At 46.0% G+C, this 20,054-nt stretch overlaps 1 protein-coding gene across 1 annotated transcript in view; it reads left to right on the forward strand.

Moving 5' to 3' along the window:
- Positions 1-20,054, forward strand: part of LOC143281562 (uncharacterized) — an 89,237-nt gene that overhangs the window by 27,798 nt on the left and 41,385 nt on the right. Inside the window, exon 2 of the mRNA XM_076586793.1 lies at positions 8,828-8,920. Coding sequence (XP_076442908.1) covers positions 8,828-8,920 — 93 coding nt within the window. The remainder of the gene's footprint in view (positions 1-8,827; positions 8,921-20,054) is intronic.

Consider the following 20,054-nt stretch of genomic DNA (forward strand, 5'->3'; position numbering starts at 1 on the left):
ACAGGCTGTACTTCAACAAAGCGTTTGCATGCATAATGTTATGTATGGAAAAGCTCCAAAAAAGATTGCAGACACTTTTAAAACTAATGAACACAGACACAACCACATGCTTTGCATACCCAGACCAAAAAACAACCTTTACAAGTCTAGCTTTCTGTATTCTGGTGGAAATTTATGGAATAATCTCCCACTCACTCTGAAAAGTGTCGTAAATAAAAACGTGTTTAAGAAAAATCTGAAGAATCACCTCATTGAAAATAATTATCAGTAATACAAATTTTGATCTGTTAGTCTAATATTCCAATTATTAATTGTGAAATGTTTTGTATATGCTTGTGTTGGCAAGGATTTTGCACCATATGAGGGAACATGTGCATGTGGGTGGCATGGGCATGGTGTAATTGTGTCCGAGAATTTGTGTACAGTGGTGTGTGTGTGTGTGTGTGTGTGTGTGTGAAATAGAAATGCAATTGTGTATTTCTTTTTCACAATATTATTGTATAAATATATGCATTTTGTTGTTGTTGTTGCTCTTCATCTGTTTGTTTCTTTTCTCTCTCTCTCCCTCTCTCTCTCTCTCTCGCTCTCTCTCTCTCTCTCTCTCTCTCTCTCTCTGTCTCTCCCTCCTATATGTTGTCCTTTTTTTCCGTTTTTTATTTTTTCTATTTTATCTGTTCATTGATGGCTTGATGTAAAAAAAAAAAAAGCAATTGTTTCTTATTCAATTTACCATCATGAAATAAAATCTTGACTTGACTTGACTTCACACACACACACACACACACACACACACACACACACACACTCACACACACACACACACACGCACACACACACACACATTAATGTCAGGTTGTCTTTTTCACTCCCACGTCAGGGGGGTGCCCCAAGGGCCCATACCCAAATCTGTCACACGTTCATTCACTTTGCCATCAGCACCACTTTGTCTAAGAGGATCACCAATCCGTTTTTGTCACACCCTGTCTCACCTTGTCTCTGTCTGTGTCTGTCTGTCTCTCTGTCTGTCTCTCTTTCTCTATCTCTGTCGGTCTGTCACCTCTCTCTCTCTCTCCCTCCGTGTGTGTGTGTGTGCGCACGCGCGCGCGCGTGTGTGTGTGATGTGAGTGAGTGAGTGTGTTTCTTTTGCTCCGCTCTCTGTCTGTCTGTCTGTTTGTCTATCTGTCTGTCTGTCTGTCTGTCTCTCTCACTCTCTGTCTGTCTGTTTCTGTCTGTCTGTGTGCTCCTCTCTCTCTCTCTCTCTTCCCCTCTATCTCCCTGTGTGTGTGTGTGTGTGTGTGTGTGTGTGTGTTTGTGTGTGTGTGTGTGTGTGTGTGTGTGTGTGTGTGTGTGTAAGTGAGTGAATGTGTGTGCCTTTAGCTCTGCTCTCTGTCTGTGTGTCTGTCTCTCTGTGTTTTTTTCAATTGCGCCTTTCCACTAAAGCATGCTCAATTGTGCTGTACAATGTAAAAAAAATCGATTAGTTGTTTATCTCTCTGTGTTTCTGCCCCCTATCTCTTTTCTCTCTTTTCTCCGTGTCTCAGTCTCTGTCTCTTGTCTGTCTCTCCTTAACTCTCCTGCTCTACATGTCGCTGTTTTCCCCCTTCTTACTCTCTTCTCTCTCTCTCGCTCCCTCTCCCCTTTTCTCCCTTCCCCGTCTTTCTCCATCCTTCTCTCTCTCTCTTTCTCTCTCTCTCTCTCTGTCCTCCGCCCGTCCCTCTCTCTCTCTCTCCCTGCCTCCCCCCCTCTCTCTCCCTGCCTCCCCCCTCTCTCTCTCCCTGCCTCCCCCCTCTCTCTCTCCCTGCCTTCCCCCCTCTCTCTCCCTGCCTCCCCCTCTCTCTCTCCCTGCCTCCCCCTCTCTCTCTCCCTGCCCCTCTCTCCCCCCTCTCCCTGCCTCCCCCCCTCTCCCCCTCTCTCTCTCCCTGCCCCTCTCTCCCCCCTCTCCCTGCCTCCCCCCCTCTCCCTGCCTCCCCCCCTCTCTCTCCCTGCCTCCCCCTCTCTCTCTCTCCCTGCCTCCCCCCCTCTCTCTCTGCCTCCCCCCCTCTCTCTCTCTGCCTCCCCCTCTCTCTTTCCTTGCCTCCCCCTCTCTCTCTCCCTGCCCCCCTCTCTCTCTCCCTGCCTGCCCCTCTCTCCCCCCTCTCCCTGCCTCCCCCTCTCTCCCCCCTCTTCCGCCCCCCCTCTCTCTCTCTCTCCCTGCCTCCCCACCTCTCTCTCTCGTTCTCTGTGTCACTGTCTACTCTCTCCCAATATTGTCCTCTCTCTCCGTCCCTCTGTGTCATGGCCTACATACCCCCCCCCCCCCAGACCCCCTACCCCTCCTCCCCACACTCTCTGTCTTTAAGGACGCCATGTATATTGTCTGTCGCGTCACTGGCCTCTCGGTCTTGATGTCTGTCTTGTCCAGGCCTGGGAGAGGGGTTGTTGGTGAGGTTGGGGCGGTGCGGAGGAGGTGGTGGGGTAGAAGTGAAATTTCGTATCGTTTCGTCTGTTTATCTGCTGATCTCAAATCTCTCATATATCTCCCCCTTTCTCCTCTCTATCTCTCTCCCTCTCTCTCATTCTCTTCATCCCTACCCCCCCCCCCACCCCCCACTCCCTTTGTTGCCGTGGGTTAACTTACGACCTTCGACGTGAACGCTGACTGTCAGTTGTAAGACGATCACAGTACATCGAAGGCTTCGATTTCAATTATTTTGAAATTACAGGAACCGGACTATTTATGCTTCATCTCCGTGGCAAAAAAAGGGGTGGTTGTGGTGTGTGTGGTGGGGGGGTGGGGGGGGGGGGCGGTGGGGGAGGGAGGGGGAGGGGAGACAGAGGGTGATTATCGATCGATGGCTTCCAAGGAAACGCAAGTGAAGGCACAGAGGGAGGGAGAGGGTGGGGGACCAGGTTAAAATACGTGCAGCTATGAATGCAGAGCAAAAAACAAAACAAACAAACAAAAACAACACAAAAACTCGCGAACAATGGCTTTTCTTGGAGAGTGAGAGAGAGCGAGAGAGGGGGGGGGGGCAGAGACAGAGAGGTAACAGGGAATGGTGGAAGGGGTGGAAGCAGATGGAGATGGTGTTGGGGGAAGGAGATGGAGATTGTGGTGTTGGGGGGAGCAGATGGAGATTGGGGTGGGGAGGAAAGCAGATGGAGATTGTGGTGGTAGGGGAAACAGATGGAGATGGGGAAGCAGATGGAGATTGTTGGGGGGGGGGGAGCAGATGGAGATTGGGGGGAAGCAGATGGAGACTGGGGGGGGGGGAGCAGATGGAGATTGTGGTGGGGGTGGGGAGCAGATGGAGATGGGGGGAGCAGATGGATATTGTGGTGGTAGGGGAAGCAGATGGAGATTGTGGTGTTGGGGGGGAGCAGATGGAGATTGTGGTGGGGGTGGGGAGCAGATGGGGGGGAGCAGATGGATTTTGTGGTGGTAGGGGAAGCAGATGGAGATTGTGGTGGGGGGAGCAGATGGAGAGGGGGGCAGATGGAGATGGTAGTGGGGGAATTAAATGGAGATGGTGTTGGGGAAAGCAGATGGAGATTGTGGTGTTGGGGGGGGGGGAGCAGATGGAGATGGGGGGAGCAGATGGAGATTTTTTGGGGGGAGCAGATGGAGATGGTGGTGGGTGAAGCAGATGGAGATTGTTGGAGGTGGGTGGTGGGTGGAGGAAAGCAGATGGAGATGTGTGTTTGGTGGGGGGGAGGGGGAGAGCAGATGGAGATGTGTGTTTGGTGGGATGTGTGGGGGGGGGAGAGAGCAGATGGAGATATATGTTTGGTGGGGGTTGGGGGGTGAGAGCAGATGGAGATGTGTGTTTGGTGGGGGGGGAGGAGGGGGAGAGCAGATGGAGATATGTGTGGATATACTTTCCATTAGGTCGCCTTGGAACGATCTGTTAAAGCAGAATTATCTGCAGATAAAGAAGTATAAACAAACTTATCTCTCTGTCTCTGTCTCTGTCTGTCTGACTGACTGTCTGTCTGTCTGTCTCTCTGTCTCTCTCCGTGTCACTGTTTACTCTCGCCCAATGTTGTCTTCTCTCTCTGTCTCTGTGTCATAGCCTACATATCCCCCCCCCACCCCACACACACACACAACAATCAATCAAACAAACAATCAACAGCACAACAACAACAAAAGAATCTTTTTTTGAACTGGGAAACGTTCAAGCGCCTGTTCATCCGGCTTTTGTCCAGTAACGGTCTGTGACCGAATCCTGTGCAGGAAATTGATTGACGTCATTTCCTGTGAGTTGTGATGATGTTTCGTTACCATCTTCGTCAAGGTAGTTAACGACGGCTGCACGCCCCCAAGACAACAGATGGAGGAGAGATTTGTGCACGTTTTGTTCGGTTCGGTCGCACTGTTCGGCCCACGGCAAATCAAAATCGATCTTGTCTGATGGACATACGAGAGAGGAAGTTAATCCTTGCCTCAATTCTGTCTCAGTCTCTGCCCGTGTGTGTGTGTGTGTGTGTGTGTGTGTGTGTGTGTGTGTGTGTGTGTGTGCGTGTGTGTCTGTGTGTCTGTGTCCTTTTCCTCTGATCTTTAAGACATCGACGAGATCACAAGGAATGAATAAAACGAGAGAACAAAAATTCAATGGGCACTGTGCAGATGCATACAAACTGAGCACAATTCCCGCACCTCCACTTATTACACTGCAAAACCAGACACAACACACACGCACACACACACACGTAAATCGAAAGCGCATGAAGATAAGAATGACAAGCAAAATGCCATGGAAATCCATTTGGGTTTCAGACGAGCAGCAAAGGACAGGTAACTCCCTCTCCCTCATTCAGATAAAACTGGTGTCAGTCAAGCAGCAAAGGACAGGTAACTCCCTCTCCCTCATTCAGATAAAACTGCTGTCAGTCAAGCAGAAAAGGACAGGTAACTCCCTCTCCCTCTCCCTCATTCAGATAAAACTGCTGTCAGTCAAGCAGCAAAGGACAGGTAACTCCCTCTCCCTCATTCAGATAAAACTGCTGTCAGTCAAGCAGCAAAGGACAGGTAACTCCCTCTCCCTCATTCAGATAAAACTGCTGTCAGTCAAGCAGCAAAGGACAGGTAACTCCCTCTCCCTCTCCCTCATTCAGAAAAAAACTGCTGTCAGTCAAGCCCTATACAGACACCGGCGTCGCTCGGAAACTTCGTGTATCTCTTCTACAAATCTGAGGTCAGATTCCTTGGTGTTTATTTTACTCCAAAGCGAAATGGGAAGAATCATCTAGAAAACATTACATCGAAAGCAATGAAAAGCTTAAATTTTCTTAAAATCGTCAGTAAACAGCCTTGCGGTCAATATTCAAAAACACATATTTGTGAACGATGTAGGGTATATCATGGCTTTCAGAATCCGGAAGAATTGCAGGGTGAGTGTTTTTATTGTCAAGACGAAGTGTGGGATCGTAATTCACACGGGGCTCCCTTCGAGGGGACAGAACTCCAATCAAATTCAACATACATATACACCTCGTTTAATCCTTCAGTTATGTAGCTGCCGTGCTCCCAGGAGTCTTTTGCATGCCTTCACTGTGGAATACGTTGGTCAGGGTGGAACATTCCCAGGCATAACTCTGTGTGTGTGGGTGTGTGCGTGCGTAGGCATGCGTGTTTGCGTGCGTGTGTAATACACTGTTCGTAATTTGGCATTTTATACGGAGCTTTTTTAGTTACCAGAGACTTGTGGATTAATTTCATTGGTCTGGAAATTTTAAGGACCTGTGGTGCTGGTCCGGCTTTGGTTTTCGTTCACACTGTCCTGTTGTTGCCCCTCTTCACTTGGGGCTAAGGCCTGAAAATGAATAGATTACCCGACTTTGCCTCCCCTCTCCCTCTCTGTCTCCCTTCCCGCCCCATCCTTTCTCTCTCTCTCCCTCCCTCTCTCTCTCTCTCTCTCTCCGTATTTCCTTTTCGTCTAACATCACCTTTTATTGAAACGACATGAAACTAAGATGACCAATCTGGTAATGGAATCAGTCGAGGAGAAACTGCTTCTTTTTGCAACGAAACACACAGTCAGAAATATGGCCACTTGGGGAGAGAGACAGGAAAAAAACTGATTCGTAATCACCGTGTCCATATCGCACATTCCGGGGTGTCTGATGGAGAGAATATCTGCTCTTTGCACGCATGGTAAGCAACGCCAATAATGCTTTAGAACCGATGTCTGTCACATGCTGCCATCTTTTCAGCTGGTTTCACTCTCTCAGCAACAGCAGCAGCGGGTATTTCTTCGTTGGGAAAGATTCACATACCTTTTTTTTTGTATTGTTTTACTCTTTGTGTTACAATAAATTTCTCTGTCTAAGATTCGGGCTGCTCTCCAGTCTCTGAAACATTTACTTTGGCCATAAAAAAGATATATCAAATAGGATCAGAAAGACTATCGATTTCAGTTTATTTTAAGTCTCAGAGATACGTCAGTGCATGCAGACTCAACTGCACACGGAATTCCTCATATGTTGTTGTTGTTGTTTTCGTTTCTTTTCCTAAGGACAGACGCTTCAGTTTCAGTTTCAGTAGCTCAAGGAGGTGTCACTGTGTTCGGATAAATCCATATACGCTACACCACATCTGATGCCTGACCAGCAGCGTAACCCAAATAACCCAACCCAGTAACCCAGCGAAACCCAACCCAACATGACATGAACCCAACGCGTTGGTCAGGCCTGGAGAGCCTCCGTCAGTGACTGTCACTGTGTCCAGTTGTCATGTGACGGAGAAATTGTTTATATGGAAAAAAGAAATGTTAACAAAGTATTAGGTTTATAGGAAATCTTTGCTGCATATTAGGACTACTTCGCTTCGTCAGTTCCTGCACTCAGCCTTTTTAAGCGTGGCCTTAAAATCTACCTTTTACCAAAATAGCTCTTCCATACCCTCCCTTTTTCCGGCCACACTTCTCGTCTTGTATCAACATATTTCTTTGTTCCTTTTTTGTTTTCGTTTCTTTCCTGTATGTTTTGTTTTTGATACCTTTGTTCAGAGTTATGCCTGGTGTGAAAATCGTGTGTGAAAGCACATTGATTTGATTTTTCGCACGGCATTTAGCACTTTGTTAATAGAGTTATTATTTAACAATCAAGACAGGCAGACATCTGTTCAAGGAGCCTCATCAATGTCCTCTGTTGTGCCGTCTGTATTGTGCTGTGCTGACAGTGCAGACAACGAAAGGAAAGATTATAAGAAGGGGGGAAAATGCAAGTAGAAATCAAACAGGGGCTTACACCGAAATCTTGACAGTTGAAAACGTGTCTCTTCATTGTGGGTACATTAAGACCTTTTCTCTTTCGGGAAATCTTTGAAAATGTTGCGAGGGGTTTTAAATGCCATTCGGTTGCTCTTTTTCAAAATGATCAGGAAAAAAAACCCCAATAAATGGCCAGATTGTCTACAGTGATATCTCCTCCTAAGTCGCAGTTTCTCCGTTTTCATACTGCCGCAATCTCCCTTTCTGTCCGTCTCTATCTCTGTCTCGGTCTGTCTCACCCTCTCTTTCTGTCACTCTATTTTTCACTCACCCTCTCTCAAAGTCATACAATCAAACTCCTCCCTCTATCTGTCTCTCTTCCTTCGTTCGCTCGCTTTCTGTTCCTAAAGATTTTAGTTTCGCGGGTTTCTTCCTTCCTTCCTTCCTTCCTTTCGTCTTTCTTGAAGCTTTTCACTCTTTCAAAGATTCAACTTCAAGGAGATGTCAAATCCCAAGGGCTATTCCATATACGCTGCACCACATCTGCTGTTAAAAAGAACAAAATACGTCCTGGGATCTCTTTGACAGTTTCAGTTCAGTTTCAGTAGCTCAAGGAGGCGTCACTGCGTTCGGACAAATCCATATACGCTACACCACATCTGCCAAGCAGATGCCTGACCAGCAGCGTAACCCAACGCGCTTAGTCAGGCCTTGAGAAAAAAAAGAAGAAAAAAGGGGTAAATGAATAATAGATAAATACAAAAAAAAGAACTACTACTAATAATAATAATATGTATAAGGCGCAAAAACTTGATGAAGTCAACTTTTTGCGTACATAAATAAATAATTTTTTTTTTTTTTAAAGCTCAATGCTCCACGTCTGAAAATAATCGGTAGGGGTGTGTGTGTGTATGAGTGTATATGTGTGTGTATGTATGTGTGTGTTTGTGTGTGTGTGTGTGTGTGTGTAAGTGTGTGTGTGTGTGTGTGTGTGTGTGTGTGTGTGAGTGTGTGTGTGTGAGTGTGTGTGTGTGTGTGTGTGTGTGTGTGGAGGGAGGGGGAGAGGGGAAGCGGAGAAGCGCCAGGGATGCTCTGCTTTGACAACGTGACCACATCTCTCCGATCACAAGGTCACCATTTCTCAGCGTGCCGCCAACAGAACAACAGTTGTGGTGTCACCCGGCTGGATCTTTTCCTGCTGCTGCCAGTCGCTCTGAGGCTGAAATGGTGTTCTGCAGCTGCTGGACAGTCCTGTGGCATGCTTTTTGTTCTGTGTGTGTGTGTGTATGTGTGTGTGTGTGTGTGTGTGTGTGTGTGTGTGTGTGTGTGTGTGTTCTGTAAAGTCAGTGCAGACTGACCAGGTGAGCATGAAGCCAGTTCATCACCCCTGTGGATTCACCGCATTCTGTCATATTGTTCGTTCTTTTGTTCTTTTGTCTTTTCTTTCCTTTTCTTTTCAACGCTCCACGTCTGAAAACAACCGGTAGGTGTGTGTGTGTGTGTGTGTGTGTGTGTGTGTGTGTGTTCTGTCCTTTTTGTCTACCTGTCTTGAATATGATCAGTCTTACAATATTTGTTGTGGTTTGCATGCTGCAATACAAAAGTGAGTGTTGACTTTGCTGTGTATGTGACAGCGTGACGGGAGCCAGTGGAGGCGAGAGGTGAGGCTCTATTACCAGCATGTCCGCAACCCTGAGGAGTTCCTGTACCATGGGGCCCACCCTGTGGTGAGTGCAGTGCTCGTGTGTATGAGTGTAAGTCGCATGCATGCATGCATGTATGTGCACACACCTGCTGTGCGAGTATACATATATGTCTACATGTGGAAAAAAAGAGAAAGAACCAGCTATCTAAAAACCATCCATTAAAAAAAAAAACAAAAAAAAAAACGGTAAGGGAGCGTGTCTGTATGCATAAGTGCAAGCCCCTGCACTTACCTGCTGTTCGAGTTATACTCGTGTGTCTGAAAACAAACAAACATCAAAAACAAAAACAAAACAAGCTAACAAAAACCCAAAAACAGCAGTCTAAATACAGCCATTTGAAAGCCCAGTGGGGGGTCGGGGTGGGGTGGTTGTTGAGGGGGGGAGTGAGGGGTCAAAGTTACGAGGCTCCCTGTATTGCTGAATGTGCAGTGTCCGTCAGTCACCTCACAGGCAGCGATACCCCGCCGTGCCGGGGGGGGGGGGGGGGGGGGGGGGGGGGGGGGGGGGGGCAGCAAGCGACAGAATCCATCTTTCCAACGTCAGTGCAGTGCCACGCTGCTGAATACGCTCATTTCGTGGAATTCAGTAACGCTTACTGGAGGCCCAGCCAACCACACAAGGCCTTGGTGGGGGGTAGGGGGTCGGGGGGGGGGGGGGGGGTGAGGGGGGGGGGGCAGTGAAACGCGTCAGTCCTATTACACAGCGCCAAGACCGTCTGCCAACTGCGTCACCCAGCGACCCCGTATAATCTGAAAATGATAACAGCACCAGAAGCAGCAGCAGCAACAACAAGAACTACAACAACCACAGCAACATCGAGAACTACAACAACAGCAATAACAAGAACTACAACAACAGCAACAACTACAACAACAACAACAACTACAGCAATAACAAGTACAACAACAGCAACAACAAGAACTACAACAACAGCAACAACAAGAACTACAACAACAGCAATAACAAGAACTACAACAACAGCAACAACAAGAACTACTACAACAACAGCAACAACAAGAACTACACCAACAGCAACAACTACAACAACAACTACAACTACAGCAATAACAAGTACAACAACAGCAACAACAAGAACTACAACAACAGCAACAACAAGAACTACAACAACAGCAACAACAAGAACTACTACAACAACAGCAACAACTACAACAACAACAACAACTACAGCAATAACAAGTACAACAACAGCAACAACAAGAACTACAACAACAGCAATAACAAGAACTACAACAACTACAGCAACAACTACAACAACAACAACAACTACAGCAATAACAAGTACAACAACAGCAACAACAAGAACTACAACAACAGCAACAACAAGAACTACTACAACAACAGCAACAACTACAACAACAACAACAACTACAGCAATAACAAGTACAACAACAGCAACAACAAGAACTACAACAACAGCAACAACAAGAACTACAACAACAGCAACAACAAGAACTACAACAACAGCAATAACAAGAACTACAACAACAGCAACAACAAGAACTACAACAACAGCAACAACTACAACAGCCACAGCAACAACTACAACTACAGCAATAACAAGTACAACAACAGCAACAACAAGAACTACAACAACAGCAACAACTACAACAGCCACAGCAACAACTACAACTACAGCAATAACAAGTACAACAACAGCAACAACAAGAACTACAACAACAGCAACAACTACAACAGCCACAGCAACAACTACAACTACAGCAATAACAAGTACAACAACAGCAACAACAAGAACTACAACAACAGCAACAACAAGAACTACAACAACTACAGCAACAGCAAGTACAACAACAGCAACAACAACTACAACAACCACAGCAACAACAACAAACCTGGAAGAGAAGACTAGGGATGATTACAGTTGTATCAAAAAGATGAAAGCATTGAAATACGATAGACGGGCGCAATAGCCGAGTGGTTAAAGCGTTGGACTTTCAATCTGAGGGTCCCGGGTTCGAATCACGGTGACGGCGCCTGGTGGGTAAAGGGTGGAGATTTTTTCCGATCTCCCAGGTCAACATATGTGCAGACCTGCTAGTGCCTGAACCCCCTTCGTGTGTAAACGCATGCAGAAGATCAAATACGCACGTTAAAGATCCTGTAATCCATGTCAGCGTTCGGTGGGTTATGGAAACAAGAACATACCCAGCATGCACACCCCCGAAAGCGGAGTATGGCTGCCTACATGGCGGGGTAAAAACGGTCATACACGTAAAAAAAACCCACTCGTGTACATGCGAGTGAACGTGGGAGTTGCAGCCCACGAACGCAGAAGAAGAAGAAGAAGAAGAAATACGATAAAACAAAAAGCCCAGAACTCTGTGCTGTCTTGTTGGTGTCATCCCGTCGTATTCAGCGCAACAGTATTGACGACGACAACAACGACAAAAAACTGAAAAGAATGATAATTATACAGGAAACACAGTTTAAAAGAAACGCGTACACAGAGGAAAAAGTGCCAAAGGGAAAAATATTTTCCTGTCCAACAACAGCAAAGTTGTATGTTCATTATTAAAGCTTATGAAGATAATTAATGATAGGGCAGTTTTTATATATTGATGATGGAGAAGGAGGAGGAGGATGACAATGGTGATAGTGACGATGCTGCTAAGGAGGTCCATTTTGGTTTGGGACTAAGTGACAATATATATATATATATATATATATATATGTGTGTGTGTGTGTGTGTGTGTGTGTGTGTGTTTGTGTGTGTATGTATGTGTGTATAATTCTATGTATGTATGTATTAGTTGAATGGAGCGGAAAGACATTAAAAAAAAAAGCAGACAAAAAAAACGAGGCGACAGAAAACAATAACAAGACAGGAACAAAAAAAAAAAAGGTGAAGGAAAACAAAAGGAAATTTCTAAGTGAAGGAAAAGAAAAGACAAATTCCAACACAGAAGCTGGGGATGCTACATTCACTGAAAGTGTCCCCGGAGCCCCCGCTGGAGGAGAGGGGAGAGGCGTCGGTAAGTACGTTCGGTGGTGTCCAAAGGTTCTAGGCCTGTCCGTGATTCCAGGCCTGTCCAAGGATTCCATATCTATAAAAGGGATTCCAGGCCTATCCGAGATTAACAGAGCTATCCAGATATCTCAAACCAAACCAGGGATTCCAGGCCTATCCGAGATTAACAGAGCTATCCAGATATCTCAAACCAAACCAGGGATTCCAGGCCTATCCGAGATTAACAGAGCTATCCAGATATCTCAAACCAAACCAGGGATTCCAGGCCTATCCGAGATTAACAGAGCTATCCAGATATCTCAAACCAAACCAGGGATTCCGGGCCTACCCTTATATTCCAGGCCTATCCAGAGGTTCCAGCCCTGTCCGACACTCCAGGCCTATCCAGGGATTCCAGGCCTATTTGGGAATTCCAGGCGTATCCGAGATTCTTGGCCAGCCAATTCAAAAAATTCCATGCCAGTCCAGGAATTCCAAGCCTGTTTGATGATTCCTGCCCTATCCAGGGATTTCAGATCTATCATGGGACTCCTGGCCTATTCGAGGATTCCAAGCCTATCGAGGGATCAAATGAGGTCTTTCCGGGGATTCCAGGCCTATCCAGAGATATTCCAGTCCTAATTATGTTCTATGCTATCTGAACTTTCAAGCTCCAAACAAAGTCAGTTATATCCACATTCCAGCGCCAAATAAGCAGAATAGTATCCCAACACTCAAACGATAAAGAACTTCAGCAATATTGAAGCATTCCAACGCTGAAGAGGTTCAGTGAATTTAAACATTCCAACTCTAAAACAACGTTCAGTGACACTTAAGCATTCCAACACAAAAGAAGTTCAGCTTTATTGACACATCCCAACATTATTGCTAAGGAAGTTCTGTGATATTCAAACGCTTCAACACTAATTAAGTTTGGTGGTTCCCAGGCATTGCAACGCATCATCAAATAAGTTTCGTTGTGTCGTTTTAGTTTCAGTTTGAAGGGAGGTATCAAAGCGTGCTGGTTGACCCATTAACACCACACCATTATTTTCATTGAAAAGCATGGAGCACATGCCTGGCCTTCACATAGGTCTAACTCGCTGGTCAGGCCTTGAGAACCTCCCCCAGATTGGTGCAAAACATTATTAACAAATATAAGATAAGATAATCAAACAAGATAAACAAATAAGCCGATACAATGAACTATAACAAAGTGAAAGATACGCAGAGGGTACATGTTGAAATAAAAGGAGAACAAAAGTGAGTCTGTCCGAACAATCCAACAACAGGGTAATCCCTGATGGCGTCCTAAGTATCCCAATATCCCTGATGGTGTCCCAGTATCCCTGATGGTGTCCCACTATCCTTGATGGTGTCCCAATATCCCAATATCCTTGATGGTGTCCCAATATCCCTGATGGTGTCCCAGTATCCCTGATGGTGTCCCAATATCCTTGATGGTGTCCCGATATCCTTGATGGTGTCCCGATATCCCAATATCCCTGATGGTGTCCCAATATCCCTGATGGTGGCCTAATATCCCAGTATCCCTGATAGTGTCCTAATATCCCAGCGTTGTAGCCCCCACAGTTCAAGAGCTGTTAAATCGTTTCAACATGAACAAATTCGCTGGTATACTGGTAAGTTTTCTCATGCTGAGCAGATGTAGCTGCGGGTGAGTTAGATTTAACGTATCTGAATGTGATAAATTTTTCTTGACATTGTATTTGATTGATTTATTGCAGTTTGGATGGATGGCAGTCATGGATATCTCTTTTTTTCTTAATCCTCTTTGCTTCGACTGATGCGCCATCAGATCTTGTCCAGTCTGTTTCGGTCTTGATCGAGCCAGCTGATATTCTTCCAGGTCTTTCCTGTTGTTTTCATCTTCTCTCCCACAGTTTCTTCCGTGTCCAGTGGTCTGCGTCTGTCATGAAAATAATTAATTTTCTTTCATTTCGAAGAGATGATATGTATATAATAGTAAAAAAAATTTCTGGAACAACTCATGTAAAGAAAGAAAAAAAAAAAAATGCATACCAGCTTCTTTTCAGAAAAACCGCTGTTGTGTTACAGGATTTTCAATAATGTGATGTCCTCATCACCATGGCAACCGGTGTTGACATTGATTGATGAGGGCAGCGGCTTTATCTGCAGGTCGGCGATTGTTTTCAGAGTCTGCTGTGGAAAGATTGGCCAAATCAAGTAGCCACTGGCGCCGCAGGAGTTGTTTTGGTTTTTGAATGCGGCACAGCTGTTGTCAAGAGGAACAATCTCCAACGAGCATGGATGGAAATGAACACATGCAGTAGATATAGTATCCTGTGTGTGTGTGAGGGGGCGGGTGTGTGTGTGTGTGTGTGTGTGTGTGTGTGTGTGTCGGTCTGTGTGTATGTGCGTGTGTGTGTGTGTGTGTGTGAGGGGGCGGGTGTGTGTGTGTGTGTGTGTGTGTGTGTGTGTGTGTGTGTGTGAGTCGGTCTCTGCGCGCGCGTGTGTGTGTGTGTGTGTGTGTGTGTGTGTGTCGGTCTGTGTGTATGTGTGTGTGTGTGTGTGTGTGTGGGGGGGGGGGGGGGGGGGCGGGGTCTGTCAGTCAGTCTCCGTGTGTACGTGTGTGTGTGTGTGGGTCTGTCAGTCAGTCTGCGTGTGTGTGTGTGTGAGGGGGGGGGTCTGTCAGTCGGTCTCCGTGTGTGTGTGTGTGTGTGTGTGTGTGTGTGTGTGTTAGTCGGTCTACGTGTGTGTGTGTGTGTGTGTGTGTGTGTGTTACGCGGTCTACGTGTGTGTGTGTGTGTGTGGGGGGGGGTCTGTGTGTATGTGTGTGTGTGGGGGTCTGTCAGTCGGTCTCCGTGTGTGTGTGTGTGTGTGTGTGTGTGTGTGTGTTAGTCGGTCTACGTGTGTGTGTGTGTGTTAGTCGGTCTACGTGTGTGTGTGTGTGTGTGCGTGTGTGTGTGTGTGTGTGTGTGTGTGTGTGTGTGTGTGTTCGTTCTTTAGTTGAGCGTCTTTTCACTATTAGTGATAAAAAAATAATAATAAAAGGGGGGTGGATTGGTGATGGGAGAAGTCAGGAAAACAGAGAAGGCAGAAAACTACTAAGAAATGCATAACTAACATGCAGCCAGATTTAACAGTAACAACTCAATAATGATAATAACCAGGAACACAATTCTTAAGTACATCAAAGGAATGTAGAAATGGGGCAATGGACTAATTGTTTTGAAAGTTCGATCATAAGATCCTCGTTAGAAATAACTTTCCAAAAAATCATCTGCAGAACAGCTATTCTCTGTGAAATACTGATCTAGAAGATGCGTAGAACAATGATGCAAGCCGAACTGCTCACCATAGATACATATCATATTTTTACTATATTTTGTCTACAGCGCGTCAAGTTTTATACGGAAGAAAGTAGAGGTTATTAATCTTGCATGACAAAGTGATGAATTCGACATCTTTTCTTTAATAATAATGCTCAGGAAATAATGTCCCTTTCTGTTTTAAGATATTTTCCTGCCATCGATTATCAAATCGTATGCTTCTTTCACGGAAAGACGGACATATATTGTTGTCGATTTTTCTATATCTCGTGCTCATCTTTTAGTTGCTTTATCAACAGTTTCATTGCCATAGATGCCCACATGAGATGGCACCCAACAAGGACCGACATCAGTACCATTAATCCTCAAACAATGTACCAAATGATTTGCCTCAATAACCAAGTCGGGTCTTGTTTCAAAGCTAATTGATTCTAGAGCATAAAGTACTGATTTGGAATCAACAAATAATGCTTATTTACATAAAACTATTTGATGGTTCGTCGAGTAGTTCAAAGCTTGCATAATAGCAATAAGCTCAGACGTAAATACGGAAATATTCCCTCCAATAAAATACGACTTTCAACTTTGAAAGCAGTGTGTGTGTGTGTGTGTGTGTGTGTGTGTTTGTGTGTGTGTGTGTTTTTGTGTGTGTGTGTGTGTGTGTGTGTGTGTGTGTGTGTGTGTGTGTGTGCATGTGTGTGTGTGTGTGTGTGTGTGTGTGTGTGTGTGTGTGTGTGTGAGTTGGTTTACGTGTGTGTGTGCGTCCGTGCGTGTATGTGTGTGTGTGTGAGTGAATAGAATAAACATGAGCATATTAAGAAAAGAAACATTCGTGAACAAATTTCGCCAGCCTTGGCTGTAATTCTGTTAGAAGGATCAATTCACAAGGCTTGGCATTTGGTCGAAGGATCAATTCAGTAGGCTTGTTATTTTGATGACATATATCGATTAGGAATCGATGTCTGTAAGTAGTGTGTGTGTGTGTGTGTGTGTGTGTGTGTGTGTGTGTGTGTGTGTGTGTGTGTTTGTGACCACTGAACTCAAAGTCCCTCGTCGTCTTCTTCGTCCCGTCTTTCCTTCTTCGTCACACACACACACCTGGCAGCAAAGCAATGCTTTGTGGCAGTGAACCTGGCCAACTCTTCCCTTGTCTTTCTTAAAAAAAATTTTTTTAATGTTTATTTATTTTAACTTTTTATTTTATTTCATAGTTGAGGATAATGGGCGAAGATAATAACGATGAAGTAATGAAAGGTCCATTAGCTTTTCATTGTTAACGTTGTCGTATCAGTTCCAACTTTTCGAATGTATAATACTCAGATGGAAGGTTATCTTTAGAAATTATTGTCACAACTTGAAGTATTCCCATCCTAACGGGAAATATTTCAGCCATGACACCATAAATCCAATCACCGTGAAATATTTGATTCCAGCCATGGGGTGAAATGCTCCTATCACAGACGTGAAATCCCCAATCACAACATTCATTGCGAAATGTTCTAGTCTTAACGTGTGAAACTTTCCAGTCATGACGACAAATGTTCCGTTTCATTCATAACATGGTGCTATCCAGTAATATCGTGAACTATTTTTGTCCTGGAAGGCAATGTTCCGGTCACAACTTGAAGTGTAGTGATCGTAAAGTTAAGTGCTCGAAGCACAATGTAAATGGGTTCCAGCCCAATTGTGAAATGTTCCATTTGTAACCATGAAATATTCAGATTATTATTTCATGACAGAAGAGTTGTTTTCCTGCATTTGTATTCCTCCATTACCATGTCGGCGCCGTGGCAGAGTGAGTTAGACGTTGGCCCTCTGATCCAGTGTTGACCAGTCATCAGGGTTCCTGGCCTGGTGTTGGACCTCTGATCCAGTGTTGACCAGTCATCAGGGTTCCTGGCCTGGTGTTGGACCTCTGATCCAGTGTTGACCAGTCATCAGGGTTCCAGGCCTGACGTTGGACCTCTGATCCAGTGTTGACCAGTCATCAGGGTTCCAGGCCTGACGTTGGACCTCTGATCCAGTGTTGACCAGTCATCAGGGTTCTAGGCTTGACGTTGGACCTCTGATCCAGTGGTGACCAGTCATCAGGGTTCCAGGCCTGACGTTGGACCTCTGATCCAGTGTTGACCAGTCATCAGGGTTCCTGGCATGGTGTTGGACCTCTGATCCAGTGTTGACCAGTCATCAGGGTTCCTGGCATGACGTTGGCCCTCTGATCCAGTGGTGACCAGTCATCAGGGTTCCAGGCCTGACGTTGGCCCTCTGATCCAGTGTTGACCAGTCATCAGGGTTCCTGGCCTGGTGTTGGACCTCTGATCCAGTGTTGACCAGTCATCAGGGTTCCTGCCATGGTGTTGGACCTCTGATCCAGTGTTGACCAGTCATCAGGGTTCCTGGCATGACGTTGACCCTCTGATCCAGTGGTGACCAGTCATCAGGGTTCCTGGCATGACGTTGGACCTCTGATCCAGTGTTGACCAGTCATAAGGGTTCCTGGCATGACGTTGGCCCTCTGATCCAGTGGTGACCAGTCATCAGGGTTCCTGGCATGACGTTGGCCCTCTGATCCAGTGGTGACCAGTCATCAAGGTTCCTGGCATGACGTTGGACCTCTGATCCAGTGTTGACCAGTCATCATGGTTCCTGGCATGACGTTGGACCTCTGATCCAGTGTTGACCAGTCATCAGGGTTCCAGGCCTGACGTTGGACCTCCGATCCAGTGTTGACCAGTCATCAGGGTTCTAGGCTTGACGTTGGACCTCTGATCCAGTGTGGACCAGTCATCAGGGTTCCAGGCCTAGTGTTGGACCTCTGATCCAGTGTTGACCAGTCATCAGGGTTCCTGGCATGACGTTGGACCTCTGATCCAGTGTTGACCAGTCATCATGGTTCCTGGCATGACGTTGGACCTCTGATCCAGTGTTGACCAGTCATCAGGGTTCCAGGCCTGACGTTGGACCTCTGATCCAGTGTTGACCAGTCATCAGGGTTCCTGGCATGACGTTGGACCTCTGATCCAGTGTTGACCAGTCATCAGGGTTCCAGGCCTTGTTTCGGCAAGGTGTTGTGTCCATGGGAAAGACAGTTCACTCCGATCTTTCCAACTCCACCTGACTTCAGTGTTGGGGGGAGGGGGGTCGGGGGGGGGAGGTTAAAACTGTAAAAGGAGAGGACTGGGCCCCGTGTTCCTATGCCGAACCCGAGACATAGGAAATATGAAAACACTTCCCCGGCCGTTGGCCATAAATGGTCATGGGGCCTGACCCATTTCATCATGTCGCTCCATTTACAGATTTGATACTGTGTGATAGACATCAATAACGCATAAAATGTCACGTTTCGTGGTTCGAAATAAAATTCAGCATTATCTGCATGCGTTTATATCTTAACATCACATGAAAGTTTCATATGGCTTGATTGTCCTGTTAACGGCTTTGCGTTTTAAGGTCGGTCGATGGTATTGCTGTCAGGGTAATGGGTTTCTCAAATATGCGTTCAAGATATTGTGTTGCCTCAACAAACGTCCTAGGGCTATTTCTACAGAATACTTTTCATTTCTGCATCATCGATTCTGGCCATGATGCCTTTCTCACTATTCATGTAGTCTTCAACTGTGTGAATCGTCAGCCCCTTGTTCTCGCTGTTTTTCACACCAGAATGAAAACAAAACAAAATAAAACAAACAAACAAAGAAAACAGAAAAACGGAGAGAAAGAGAAGAACTCACACGGTGTGAACAGAAAACAAGGAAGTGGAAGGAGTTCAGTGAGAGCCGCTGTAAAACTTCTTTAAACGGACATGCAGGACATTTGGGATTAATTACACCTGAATGTTTAGGCTGGGAAACCTTCTTGTGTCCCCTTCATCGATTTGAAGCAGTTTACATTTGTTTCGTTGGGCAGGTGCCGGAGTCACGACCAGCAATTGGCTCACCCTGTTCTGTGTGGGGTGGGAGTGGAAAACGGTGTACCTGGTCTGCTTCGTTAAAAGCGAAGTCCATTTTGTGCGTTTACACTGTTTGCTTTCGAAGAGTTCTGAGGGATTCCTGATAAACTGGTGTGTGTGTGTTTTTTTGGGGAGGGGTGGGGGGTGGTTTCTCTCCTCTTGTAGAAGGCTGGGCATGTTCACTCAATGGCCACTGATGTCGATGACATGTATTTCATTTGGGGGTGGTCGGGGACAGGGCAGTGGGTGCATTTCTGAACCAACACCAGTAGATTGGAACCAGCCATTTGTCCAACCGCCATCGCCATCACCACCGTTTTTGTCTTAAATTAATTAGAGTCAAATAAAACGAGACTGGACTTCGAAATAATTATTTCCAAATCCGTGTTTTCTTAGCACGATTTTCGTTTAGCATTACATTTGCATTGATAAAATGATGCTCTCGAGTTTTCTGGTGTAGGCTATTGACATTGATTTGTTCCATGTAACAGCTTCATGACTTCTCCGGTTCCCATCAGTACACCAGCGACATGAAGATAATGATGATAAGTCTCACTGTGGCGTGGCTTTGAAACAGGTTTCCCCAGTGTGGGGCTGGAACTGCAGTGGACCTGAAAGAAAGCAATTGTTACAGCCGGTACAACAGCCGGTACAACAGCCGCTGCAAGACACCTCCGGTGACAGCTACACGTAGGGATGCCACAGTGGTCAGCGGTCAGACCAATGGACGCCCATTCCCGCCGAGGGTCTGTCAGGTTCCAGGTTCGAATCCTGGCAGCTTTTGGTGGATCAAGTCCGGAGATGTTCTTATTCAATCGTCCAGGTCAACCTAAGTGCTGACCCAAGTGTGCCTGCTGGTGTGTACTCGCATACAGAAGACGGAACACGCAGATTAGAGATTCAGCA

This window comes from Babylonia areolata, chromosome 4, assembly GCF_041734735.1.
Source record: "Babylonia areolata isolate BAREFJ2019XMU chromosome 4, ASM4173473v1, whole genome shotgun sequence".
Lineage (NCBI taxonomy): Eukaryota > Metazoa > Mollusca > Gastropoda > Neogastropoda > Buccinidae > Babylonia > Babylonia areolata.